This window comes from Ursus arctos, unplaced genomic scaffold, assembly GCF_023065955.2.
Source record: "Ursus arctos isolate Adak ecotype North America unplaced genomic scaffold, UrsArc2.0 scaffold_6, whole genome shotgun sequence".
Taxonomy (NCBI): domain Eukaryota; kingdom Metazoa; phylum Chordata; class Mammalia; order Carnivora; family Ursidae; genus Ursus; species Ursus arctos.
The window spans coordinates 30,182,995-30,196,365 of record NW_026623078.1 but is presented as its reverse complement, the minus strand read 5'-3'; the positions used below and the strand labels follow the sequence as shown (position 1 = coordinate 30,196,365).

Genomic DNA, 13,371 nt, shown 5'->3' with positions numbered 1-13,371 from the left:
GTGGGTTCAAGCTTAACAACAAATTGCTCTCCGATTATTACAGCTTGAAGGGGAGCAGAATATGCCACCCCAAAATATGCCACTTTTGCATGTAGATTATTTTGAGCTGAAGACAATCAAGACCCAGCAGACTCAAGAAAAGCTTTATGTCTCTCTTAGCTAAAGAATTTACATATGGGATCTGGCTCAGAGAGAGAGAGAGAGACAGCTATAACCAGAGATATCTTTTATCTGAATGACCTATCTGTATGGCAGGACAAATATCTAATTACCAAACATCTGCTCTTCTTATCATCCTCTGAATCACCGTCCTCCCATTTGAAGCTCTAGGCTCCTATCCCATTTCTTAGCTTAGAATGGCATATAAACCTCAATCGTCTGACTTGTCCTTGGGTCTCTTGTGCTTATGGGGCTCCCATAGGTATATGTAGTTAGTATTTCTCTTGTTAATCTGTTTTATATCAGTTTTCCATCCAAAGAATCTAGAAGGGTAAAGAGAAATTTTTCCTCCTCAACAGAACTTTAAAAATTCAATCTATTTGGGGTTTAAATGGAACATGCCCATGGTCCCCTAGTTAGCAAGTGGAAAACCAAAGACTTAAAATCAGTTATAAGAAAGAGGTACAGTGGAGATAAAGTTTTCAATTAACTTTGTCTGAATCAAAAGGGATGAAATTACTGACCACTCGAGTCATTTTCAAAAGCATAAGCTCATCCATTTATTCCAAATGCACTTACTTCTACCCTCTTGCTTTTGGATGCTGGGGCTACAAAGGTAAACGAGACACAGAGTCTTCCCTGAAAAGGAGCACTGTTCGGTGAGGAGAGATGGGCTCAGAACCATTGAAGATACCTACAACGTCATGGAAGAGTCAGGAGACAGCACTGGCCTGCCCAGAGGAGTCAGAAAATGACTCTCAAGGAGCTGCTTTTGCAATTATTTGAAGGATGATTTCTTCATCCGGTGAGGGGGGATGGACTGCAGGGAGAGGGTAAGAGCCTATGGAAAGACACAAAAGTGGTAGGCTTGTCTGGAGAACCGCTGGTAGGAAGGGCATGCGTCATTCAAACCTTCCACAAGTATTTGAATGTTGACTAGATGCTAGGCTTGAGAAGCTAGAAGTCACTAATCAAGAACTAGAGCAGATTTAGGGAGGGTTAACATGTTAAGTATGAGGGAATTGGCAGAGGTGAAGAGGGGAAGAAGCTTAGGAAAGTTCTAAGAGGAAAATGTAACAGTAACTACTATCTTACCATATGCCAGGCCCAGTTTAAAGGGCTTTATATACAATCACATTTAAATACATATTATCATAGGTAATCTCTTGAACAAAAGGATAAACAGACTCATTGAATAAGTAATATGCCCCTGGTCCCGAAGTTAGCAAGTCCATAGCCAGGCTTGTTTATCTGATTCTGGTGCCCTTGGCTTAACCACCAGACTATTATTGTCTCCCCAGTTGCAGACAGAACTATCAGTTTTAGGGATGACTGAAATCACAGGCTTGGTAGACATTTTCCAGGTGGGGACTGATATTGGGAAGGAACTCTGGGAATAATAATGCAAATGGGGAAGTTGGTGAAAACAAAGTAATAATTCTATTTCTAGACTTACTTTATTGTCAAATTATTTTTAGTGCCGTTTAGTAAGTCAAGAGTTGAATTTCACTGGGCTTAGCCGGGTTAAGTCATCTGGACATCTGTAACCCACATCAAAACCAGGACGAATCAAGAAGTAATTCGAGTTTTCTGGCACTCTTGCCTCAATAATCTAGGATCTAGGGCAATGTTCTAAGATGGTCCTCATTTTTTATTCTAAGGATTTCTTTTTCATGTGACCAAATACGATATATACATAAATATAAATATAAACATATATACATAAATATAAACGTATATATAAAAACATATAAATATATATATGGGCTTGTTGGTGGGAGATATATATATATATAAATTTATTTATTTATTTATTTATTTGGTGGAGGAGTATGTTTGGCCACGCTGCCGATCTTGGAGAGCAGGCGATTACTGATCACTAGTGTTTTCTGGGCGACACAGTTGCACTAACCCCCTCCCCTCCTCCCCCGCCCCCTCCTCCCCGAGTCTGGAAAGGTGCAGGATCCGCTAAACCGTGCATCGCACAGCGGCGGCCGGAGCAGACGCGGGATGGTCGCGTGTCCCCAGCAGAGCAGAGGGGGGCAGCCAGAGAGCCTGGGGAAGGTACGGGCAGAGAATCCGGGCGCGTGGCGGCGTCTAGAAAGAGCAGAAGGTCAACTGAGCGGCGGAGGCAGTTGCCGAGTGCAGGTGTGGAAGGGGCTGCCTCAGGCCCACCCTTTGCAGCCGAGGGGGCGGGGAGCCAGGCCAGGGAGCCGAGCGGGGGACCAGGAGACTGCGGACGGGGCGCGCTCCCCTGGCACTCTCTAGCCCTCGTTCCCTACACCTCAGGGAACGGCCCTCGCCCCGGGGCCCACTGTGCCGGCGCCAGCACCGCAGCGCCCGCGGCGGCCGCTGCTGCGGGGGGCCGGACGGCCGCCAGGGGGCGGGAGCGGCGGCGCGAACAATGGCCGCGCTCGGCCGCGGGCCGGCGGGAGGAGGAATGGAGCTAGGGCCGGCGCCGGGCGCGCGTTCCGGGTCCGCGGAGGGCCGGGAGCGCGCGTGCGCGCGGGGCTGACTGGGGCGCGGGAGCGGCTGCGCAGGCGGGGGCGCGCGGCGCGGGCCCGGGAGGGCGCGGCGGGAGCGCAGGGAAGGCGGGCGGAGGCGGGGGGCGGGGAGCCCAAGGGGTGGAAGCCGGCGGCGGCGGCGGCGGCGGCGGCGGCGGCCGAGCGGGGTCAGTCCTCTGTAGTGCTTGCCAATGTTGGAGCCGTTTGCAAAGTGTCCCTGGCAAGAAGGTAAATACCCTCGTTGGGGGCGTCCGGGAGGCCTCGACTTCCGCCCCGCTGGCGGAGGAGACAGAGGGCGCTGGGGAGCCTTGCAGGTCCGCTGCGCGCGGCGAACCCCGAGAAGAGCGGCCCCTTAGCGGCCTCCCCTCCCCCGCCCCTTCCCTCCCTCCTTGGGCTCTCTCCTGGCGGGAGGGGGGAGGGGAAGAGGACTGTGGGGGTGCTGAGCCGGGGACGGGGCGAATGAATTGGGGGGGGGGCGTGTGTGGACGGTTGGGACGACACAGGTGTCCGGAGGGGAGGAGCCGGGAGGAAGGCTAGGAGGCCGGCGTAAATGGAATGCCGGGGTTGGGGGAGGGTGGGGGAGGCAGGCACCCGACGGAGGGCCCTGAAGGTGGGATCTTGGGGGCCCCCGTGGGAACAACCCGAAGGGGGGACGGTGGGTGAAGCGGCAGTGTGGGAGGGAGGGAGGAGGAGGGCCCGAGGGTGGGTCCCTGCGGAGGGGAAGGGTGGGGAGGAGATGGAGCGAGGCCCTGGAGGGTCTGCGGGGAATGGCCCTGGGGGCGCGGGAGGAGCGGCGGGCCAGGGGCTCGCCGGGGGGTGGTGCTGGTGGCTATTTCTGTATAATGGGCAAGTGGTGAAGACGTAACACGCCGAAATGGGGAAGGTAGGTGGGGCCGAGGGGCAAAATATATCCTATGACAGGCAAGTTCTTCTGTGGCTCGTAGGAACTACTACCGTGATGGCTCGGCTTAAAGGGGTAGTTGGCAGTTAGTGACCTTGCCGAGGTGAAGGGAGTTGGGCGGAGAGACAAAGATCAGTTACAGAATCCGCGGTGTGAGGGCAGAGCCTCCAGTCCCTCCCGGGGAGAGCCGGGGATTGTGGTGAGGGGAGTGTTCTGCAGAGGCAATCGAGGAGATGCTGAACTGGGATTCTTAGGGAGGGGGGCGGGGATAATGGCTTCGGGGGTTCTGGAAGTCCCTGGAAATATGTGCAGAATTTTGCATTTGTGAGTAATTTTCTTGGGAGAGGGTCCGTACTCGGCGTGACCCGCCCCCCCCGCCCCCCAAAAGGTTAAGAACTGTTGGTGTAGAGATGGGCCGTTCAATTAAGGGAATGTACTGAAGGATTTTAAAGTGGGTTGTTCCTGCAGAAAGGATAGAGACGATCCTTTAAAGGTGTATTACTGTTAGCTGAAACCCTTATTTTTAATGTTTGATTTCACAATTTTGGTGAACTTTTGCTGAGCATTGCTTCTCTTCTGATGCATCCTTACATTTTAAGAAACCGTGGTGAACACTTGAATTCAAAATTGTGATGGGAAGGCAGGATAATAGTAACCTTGTAGGAGAGAAGATTGCAACATTTCCCCGGGAGGGTATTTCTTTCCTAGTCCTTTCTTAAGACGATGCAAATATACTGTTGTGAATTGAGCTGCAGTGGAAAAAAAAAAATCTTAGTTAATACAACAATCAAACCCAAGACATCTTGCATCTCAGTTGTTTTGTAACATGGCAAGTGTTTGATTTTTTAGTTTGTCTATATTTTACTGCAAACCAGAGATTGCACGTATCACTTGAATTGTAGATCTGCTGCATTTTGCAGCAGGCCTGTATTAAATTTGTGAGGCATTTATACCAAACTATGTGGTGTGTATGCTGTTGTTGTTTTTTTCCCTGCTGTGATTTCAACTGAAGTTACCATTGCCACATTTCATTACATAGCAGGGTAGTTTGAAATTTATTTCTAAGTGATTGTTAGTTGGTTAGGATATGGTGCATATTTCCTAACAGATCACTGAATTTTTCCTCAAAAATCTGCTTTGTATTTGTAAAAATGTTGCTGTATAATCAGAATATGTATTAAGTACAGGTAGAATGGCATATAATTTTTAACTTTTTATTTGGAAATAATTTCAGGCTTATAGAAAAGTAGCAAGAACAATACAAAGAATACTCTTGTAACCTTTACTTAGATTCACCTGTTACCGTTTTACCCACTTATCGCTAGATCTCTGTCAGTCATATGTACATAATATTTTTTTCCTGGACCACTTGAGGGTAAGTTACATTATGCCTCTTTATTCCTTTTTTTTTTTTTAAAGATATTATTTATTTATTTGACACAGAGAGAGACAGCCAGCGAGAGAGGGAACACAAGCAGGGGGAGTGGGAGAGGAAGAAGCAGGCTCCCAGCGGAGGAGCCTGGTGCGGGGCTCCATCCCAGGACCCCAGGATCACGCCCTGAGCCAAAGGCAGCCGACGAGGCGCACCCGCCTCTTTATTCCTAATCAGCATGGAAAGCCATTTACATTTTATATTTTAGCTTACTTGGCTTGCCTGGAATGAAGTTCTAGGAAAGAGTGGGTTGGTTTGGTTTTCAACAAAGAATATCAAGACTATCTAAGATGATCATGAAACTTTTTAGTGTGTAAACAATACGGAAAGTGAGGCTGAGTGGTTTTCCTGTTTGGGATCAGATTCTGGAAGATATAATTGGTCAATATGTTGGGGTTGGGTTTTTTTCTTTGTAGCTAACCTCTCTACTATTATGCTCCCCTTTTATACACTCTGAGTTCTGGGTGTCATCATTCATGTGTACAGATCATAATAAAGAGAGAAAAACCTAGATTTTACAAAATTGAATTGTGTTAATATTAGAATAGTTGGAGAGAGGCACGGTATGATCAAATTATGTGTAGATACACTTGTGCCTGTTATAGGTACTCAAGAAAATATTAAATGAGTGTCTAGAATCTATAGTTACAATTTATATTTATGTATGTATAGTCATTTGATTTTAAATAAGTCCCCAGAGTTGTATATAGGAGCCTTACCATTATGTCGTCCTAGAGGTCAAGACCTTTGTGACAGGAAAAATTTTAAGAAGTGAAATCTTTGTAAATTTAGTGTATAATGAAGAGATGAGGACTTCAAACCAGACCATACTAGGTTTTAATCCTTGCAGTGGACTATGGGGATGTAATGCAACTTCTAGAGAAGTGGAGATAACACCTACATCCTAAGGTCATGAGGATTAAATGAATTAACATAAAAATGACAAAGTATAGTATGTGGTATATAACATTAGTGTCTGATAAATGTTACGTTTTCTTTTTTCTTGGTTGGTGGTGGGATTTCTATATACTTAGAATCTTTCATAGGCTCTTAGGAGATACTAAAATTTATATTAAATTATTTTGTTTTTCTTATGTAAAAGTTTTTTTGGGTACATACTTTTAAAAAGAAATGAGAATTTAAAAAATCCATTTTTTAATGCTTTTTAAGGACCCCATGAATTTTTTAGAGTAAGAAGTTTTGAGCTGATATTTAGTTTAGTTTTATGGTATTTTGGAGCCTAAGAATGGTGTTAGTAAATGTTTTTGATTTTCATATTGTCAAACAAGACATTTAAGTGAGGATTACCTGTCAGTTGTGGGATGGGTGCTGATATAAAAATTTATAGATAAATTAATTTAATAATGCCATTTTATGAAGCAGTATTTAATTGTTGAGGATTTTATAGATTGAGTTTTGTACAGCTTTCAACTTACCAGCTGGGCAAAATGTAATCATAAATGCAGCAAGTTGCAGCAGCAGCACATTTCAGATACACGATGGACTTGCAGTTCTTCCCGAGCAGCAAGTCTTCTACAGTTAGTAGTGACCTCTCGCCATAAACGGCCCTGTTTCCATTTAGTAGCTTGGAATCTGGAACTGCATGTCCTAATGTGCCTGACTGGGTATCACTGTAGGGCATTTTTGGGACATGTGAATAGGTTTCTCTAAAAGTACTTAGCTGTAATTGGAATGAACTGTAGCTGGAAACTTTTTTGACAGAGGAGGAGAGGTGGATTTGACGAAATCATAGGCAGTGTAAAACTGCTCTGCCTTTCATTGATATTTTATCAAGTTTTTAAAATATAGGACAGTAGAGCAGGCATGTCTGTAGAGGAGAAAGGAAGTGTTAAAGACGTGTCACTGGGCATTCTGAATTGTCCATAGTGTGGTTGTGAATTATAATCTTTATATTGATGTAAGTGTAATAAAATTTGTTGGTAAAAAAGGAATAACTTCGGAATATTACCCAGTTACCTCACAGAGTGCTATGATAGACATAGTTTCATGTTTTAATTTATACAGATCTTTATAATTGTGAATGTGAGGCTTACAGAATACTTAAAATTGTATGGTCAATTTTAAGCAAATAGGTGCTTTTATTTTTGTTTCTTCTTAAAACTACCTTTTGTATATCAGAACGTTAGAACTTTAAAAAATGTACCCTTATATCTTATTGTGCCTACTTCTTGGAATCAGTCGCTAGTGTTACAAACTCTGATATTGAAGAGCGCCTGTATGTTTATTGCAGTGTTATTTATAATGGAATATTATTCAGGCATGAATGAAATCTTGCCATTTGCAACAACATGGATGGAACGATGCTAAGTGAAATAAGCCAGTCAGAGAAAGACAAATACTGTATGATTTCACTTATATGTGGAATTTAAGAAACAAAACAAATGAACAAAGGAAGAAAAAAGAAAAGAGGCAAACCAAAAAATAGACTCTTAACTGTAGAGTACAAGTAGGTGGGGGTGGGTGAAAGAGCTGAAGAGGATTAAGAGTACAGTTAATGTGAGCACTGAGTAATATATTGAATTGCTGAACCACTATAATGTACACCTGAAACTAACATAACGCTGTATGTTACTTACATTGGATTTAAACCCTAAAACCTCCGATATTTAAGAAACACATTCAGGTCTATAGATAAGCATCTGTTACTTTTAGAGGCTTACATCAAATAATACAAAATAGAAATTCTCAGATTTGGTGAGTGCTTACTAAATAATGTTAGATTCTAGAAAGTAAGGGACACTAAGTCACTGAGATGCTTTTAGTGGTTTATTCACATTTTAGCTCCAAATGACTTGTTTTCAGTTAAAAAAATGAATATTGGTTGGATCTGTATTTTTAGTTATAGCTAGTGTATTTTAGTACCATTTGACTACTCCCGCACTTTTTAGTGATTTCATCTTTTGAATAAAATGTAAATGTTGAAGTTTCATAATTTATCATTTTCAAGTTCTACTGTAACTCATTTGGTCATGTTAAACAGGGAATTAATTTTTTTGACCTACCTAGATATGTTCATTAATACCTAAAGCGCCATAGGATTATAGAATTTTAGAGTTGAATGGGATTGTCTTATTTATTGTTGCTTAATAAGCTACCCCAGAAAGTAAAGGCTTAAAACCAACAGTTATTATCTCAGTTTCTGTGGGTTAGAAATCTGGGTGCAGCTTACCTGGTGCTTGTGACTCAAGGTCTTTCAGAGTTTACAGGTAAGCTGTCACTGGGACACTGTTCTCATCTGAGTGTTTGACCAGGGGAAGATCTGCTTCCAAGCTCATTCATCTAGCTCTTGGCGGGATTCATTTGCTTGGGGGGTATTGGACTGAAGGCCTCACTTTCTTTTGGGCTATTGGCCAAAGGCCTCTCTCGGTTCTGTGCCAGCTGGGACTGTCCAAGGGGCAGCTCACAATATGGCAGCTAGTTTCCTTCAGAGCAAACAGGTGAAAGAACGAGAGCAGGTAACACCCAAGAAAGAAGTTGTGATCTTTTTGTAACCCAATATTGTGAGTGGTATCTCATTATTTCTGTTGTGTTCTATTTGTTAAAGGCTGCCTACCACAATGACTTTAGTTTACTTTTTACAGATTTAAAAGAAAGAAAGAACGAAAAATAACTCAAAGACACACAGGGTAATTTACCAAGGCTCAAAAGGTAATCTCCTGAAGAGCTTGGACTAAAATTCAAATTAAGTTATCTTCAGGCCTTGTGCCATTTCTACAGCATATGATTCTTTTGGAAAATATAAAAATTGTTACAGATGCTGAGGCCACTGTTATAAGATAGATATATATGGAAAACTTTCAGATTCATTTTGAATTGACCCCAGTTTGCCATCTTGAGAAAATGGTAGCCATATATGTATGTATGTGAATCTCTGTGTGTGTATATATACACACGTTATATAAATATATAGTGTGTGTGTGTGTGTGTGTGTATTAAGAACCTCTGTTTCTGAGAGAAAGTTTAATATTAAAGCTTCATAGCATAAAAGTTTCTACCCAAGTGGTTGGATTTAGCTCTTTTGCTGCATATCGAGACTGTGTTGTGGCTTTTTAGATAATTGGGGAGGGGGCCGTCTGTACATAATTTAATTTTCTTTATCTTATTTTTTTTAGTAGGCTCTACGCCTAGTGTGGGACTTGAACTCACAACCTCTAGATCAAGAGTTGCATGCTCTACTGACTGAGCCATCCAGGCGCCCCCTTTATTTATTTATTTATTTATTTATTTATTTATTTATTAAAAGATTTTATTCCTTTATTTGAGATACAGAGAGCAAGAGAGAGAGCATGAGCAGGGGAAGGGGCAGAGGGAGAGGGAGAAGCAGGCTCCCCATTGAGCAGAGAATCTGACTTGGGGGTTAGTCTCAGGACCCTGAGATCATGATCTGAGCCGTAGGCAGATGCTTAACCAATCAACTGAGCCATCCAGGTGCCCCCGCCATAATTTACTTTTTATGTAAACTTACCATTATAAGAATCCATGATTTATTTATTTATTTATTTATTTATTTATTTATTTATTTATAGATTTGGGTTTTCTGCCCTTCTTTGGTATCTGTTTTTAAATTAAGTGTAGAAGAGGTTTGCCACATGAAAGGAAATACAACGTGGTGAGGAGGTCTGACCCAGAAGGAAACAAATCCAAATGGAACAACGGGATGTGTCAGGACGGTGATTTCTTTTTCTGAAGATTTTATGTGAAATTTTTTGTTTGTGCTATTTTTATAGCGATGATAAACAAAACCACAAACAGAAAAAAAAATCCAGCTGGGTAATCTTAACTGTGTACTCTTCCATACCACCTAGAGGACTATGTATTGCATTTTCTTTAGGCTTAATTTAGCTTATAGAATTTGGAAACAAAGCTCTTTAAGAACTTACTAGAGAAAGGGGAGTGTATATTAAATATTAATCTGAAATTTTTAGATTATTTTTAATAGCTTCACTTCTGCTCAAATTGTCTTAGAAGTGTAGGACCAGTAGGGACATTTTCCAACCTAGATCTGCACTGTCCCCTATGGTAGCCACTAGTCACGTATGGTTATTTAAATTTAAATTAACATGAAAGAGAATTTTAAAAAACTTAAAGATTTACTTTCTTGGTTGCGTTAGCCACATTTCAGGTGCCCAGTAGCCCTGTGTGCCTAGTGGCTACTGGATTAGACAGTGCAGATATAAAAACATGTGTATCATCGTAGAAAGTTCTATGTTGATCTAGATCTACTCCATTTTATATTTGATTTTGATCAAGGACATGTGTTTAAAGTGCTAATCATTGAGATCACCAACTAAGTTGAACTTTATTTCTTCATTTTCATTTTCCAGTTTTTGGAGCCGTGAGGGATACAGCAGTTTGGTCAATATTGTTTTAACATGCTTCAAATAAATCAGGTGAGTTTGTGTTAAGGCATGTCCTACTTAATATGGTGCTTGGGCCATACATTGTGGAACATTTTAACCCAGCTTTTCTGTAACCATAACCCTGACCACTGCTTTGTAGAGCAATTACATATTATATATTCATCATAGACTGTGCAGGGCAGGTCGTTTAAGGATTATAGTGATAGGTCTGAAAGTTGTTCTGAAACTTTTGAGTGTGCAGAGCACAAGGTGTGTCTGGTCTTTTTGATGTTACATCCCCCCAGGACTTGGTGTATTCAGCATGTTTACAGTTGTGATCTAGCTTCAGTAGGCGGCAGTTTTGCAGACTGAAAGCTTTTCTAGTGACAATCTTATGAAGCAGTTAAATTAGTGTGTTAGAAAAAGTTCCTTTCCTAGGGCACTGGAAAAGGTTAGAAGGAAGTGCCTTGCTAAATAAGCTTTAGCATCCAATGTCTTAGACTCACTGAAAAAAATATTTTCCTCAGGTCTTGACATTTCTCCAAGAGCTATATACATTTAATCTTATCCTTTCTGAACAAATAGGGCATTGTATTATAATATTAGAAAATACTTTGTTTTATTCCAGATTTTGTAAATTGGGAGAAGTAAGTAATTTGATTGCAAGGAGTAATGACTCTCGTGTGTGCATGATTTGAGGAAGTGATACAAGCCTGCCCCTACGCTGTTCGGGTCACCTTGCCTAAGTAACACCGTCTAGTGCCTGGGCATCACACGCATCTCTAAACCAGTGACTTCTAAGTTCATACTTAGTCTAGATCTCTTTCCTGAGCTCTGGACCCATGTAGCAGCTACCAACCTTATCTCTTAACTTGGGTGTCTTTTTACATCTCAGAGTTAACATGGGCCCAGGAAACAATCTAAATGCTTCCAATCTAAATGTTTCAGTTCCTGGATTGGGCAGGGTCATTCCAGCTGCAGGGGCTCTGCATAGATTACCCCTGCCTGGGCCTCTCTTTCCCTCCCCTGTGGTTGGCTCACTTGACTCCCAATCCTACTATTTGCTCTCCTAGTACCCTGCCCTTAATGACGTTCTGACATTCGCAGTTACATTCAAATATGTGATTGTTTGCTTAACATCTCTGTTCCTTATGAGACCATGTGCTCCATGAAGGTAGCAACTTTGCTTGTTTATTCTTTAATCTCCCCAGGTCCTAGAATACTTCTGGCTGTATGTGGTTTTTCATATATTTGCTGAATAAGTGGATGGATGGTGCTAGGGTTGTTACTAAAGCAAGGAGATTGCCATTCTTTTCAACAATAATCACATAATTGTGTTGTCAGTTTAGGTATTATATGCTTGCTTTACACCAATGCTATTAACATAAAATCTCTTTCTTATGCAAAGTTGCTCTTTCATTTTCTGCTTGTACTAGAAAATTTTCTCATGCAATAAATATTGCTTTCATCAAAGATGTTACTAATATAGGTTTAAAGAAATCTTAAAGCTGTACTATGCTTAGTGCTTTTTGTTGCATAGTCGCTGTCAAATCCCCTTGGATGCATTGATGGAGCTTATATGTTGTAGGTTGTGTTGATGCTAAATGTATGGATACCTGCTGTTAATTATACAGGTGCAGTCAGAATAATTTGTTTCATAGTCTACCATAGACAGGTGGAAAGAACATACATTTTATGCCAAGCAACGTCACTGAAAATTATAGATTAGTCCTAATGAAGATTTACTGTCCGTGCTACTGGTCATGTTGAATCAGGCCCTACAAACAATTTTAGGCAACATTCTGCAGGGCCACAAGCAGTTCCCTGTGCTTTGACTAGAAATTGTACACAGTGCTTAGAGGTGTACATGCTTTGCTTGTAACACACATGTATTTCTAGACTCACCTCAGGATTCTCTCTTGTTATCGACTAAGTTTTATCCCCCCCAGATGTTCAAATCTGAGGGGAAAATCAATCTATTTTGGAATAGAACTTACAGAGAAGACTCTTTTCAGCCAAACTTAAAGTTGCATTGAAATCTTAAACTTAGGAATGATTGATGTTTTATCATTTTCATGGTGACTGCTTTCCTATTGGAGTGTAGGCTCTCAAGATAGTGTGAAAAGGCCTGAAAAGGTGATTGAAGCTGACACCTTAAAGCAGTTGAGGTTTTTACTGCGTGAGTTTCAACACTGTCTTCTGGATTAGTACTGAATTTGTATTTGAGAGGTCTTTTTGTTTGTTGTCTTAAGATGCCTGAGTAGTACTAACAGATTCTTCCATGGGTGTTCCTAGAACTACTTAAAAACAAGGCTATTGAAATATTTTACTTGATGCTAATTCTGCCTGACATGATTATTATCAGGGACCACGGGAATGTTCCATGTCCTATTATAGAGACACTTCTGCCTTTAAATTGTAACTCTTCATTTTTACTTTTGCCTTTTAAGAATGTGTGTTGTCCATGTGCTACTCATGTAGAAAAATTAAGTAGTAGAGATAAGGGGAAAAAAATCACAAATAATTCCCCTATTCTTTTACAGAGATAATCACTGCTAACATTTTGGGGTCTATACCACTTCTAGATTTTTTTCTATGCAGGTATGTTTTTATGTGACTATATGTTACTTTAAAAACCTGGGATTATATAATATTCTGAAGTGATTTAATAATTCGTAGTTTGGAATTACTAAAATTTGTTTAATCAAACCCTTCTTGTTGGACAGATTTTGTATTACAGTTAGTGCCACAGTGATTTTTTTTTTTTTTTGCATATAACTATGTTCCTTTGTCCAGTATTTTCTTATAAATAATTATTAGAAGTGGAAATCCTGGTCAAACGGGTATGTAGATTTTAAAGATATTTGATGCATAAATACCAAAAATACAAAAAAAATCTATTAGAATGCCTGTTTTCTTACTTTCTGACAAATTTTCAATGTTTGCCAATCTGTCTGACAAAAAGTGATATTTTAATTTGCTTTTCTATGATTTGCTTCTATTCGTTGTTCTTTT

The 13,371-nt window shown here is 41.1% G+C and overlaps 1 protein-coding gene across 31 annotated transcripts in view; it reads left to right on the top strand.

Moving 5' to 3' along the window:
- Positions 1-2,148: 2,148 nt before the first annotated feature.
- The window catches only part of STAU2 (staufen double-stranded RNA binding protein 2), a 313,412-nt gene continuing 302,189 nt past the window's right edge, over positions 2,149-13,371 (top strand). For 3 of the 31 annotated variants that reach the window (XM_048212632.2, XM_044382757.3, XM_057307916.1), the window contains exons 1-2: positions 2,782-2,891; positions 10,342-10,407. In XM_048212632.2, coding sequence (XP_048068589.1) covers positions 10,390-10,407 — 18 coding nt within the window. In that variant the 5' untranslated portion in view covers positions 2,782-2,891; positions 10,342-10,389. Of the gene's footprint in view, positions 2,308-2,769; positions 2,892-2,958; positions 2,978-3,647; positions 3,889-9,560; positions 9,688-10,335; positions 10,408-10,984; positions 11,004-12,899; positions 12,958-13,371 lie in introns of those variants that run through there. The other 28 variants (XM_044382758.3, XM_048212620.2, XM_044382751.3 and 25 more) reach the window with 22 other exon arrangements.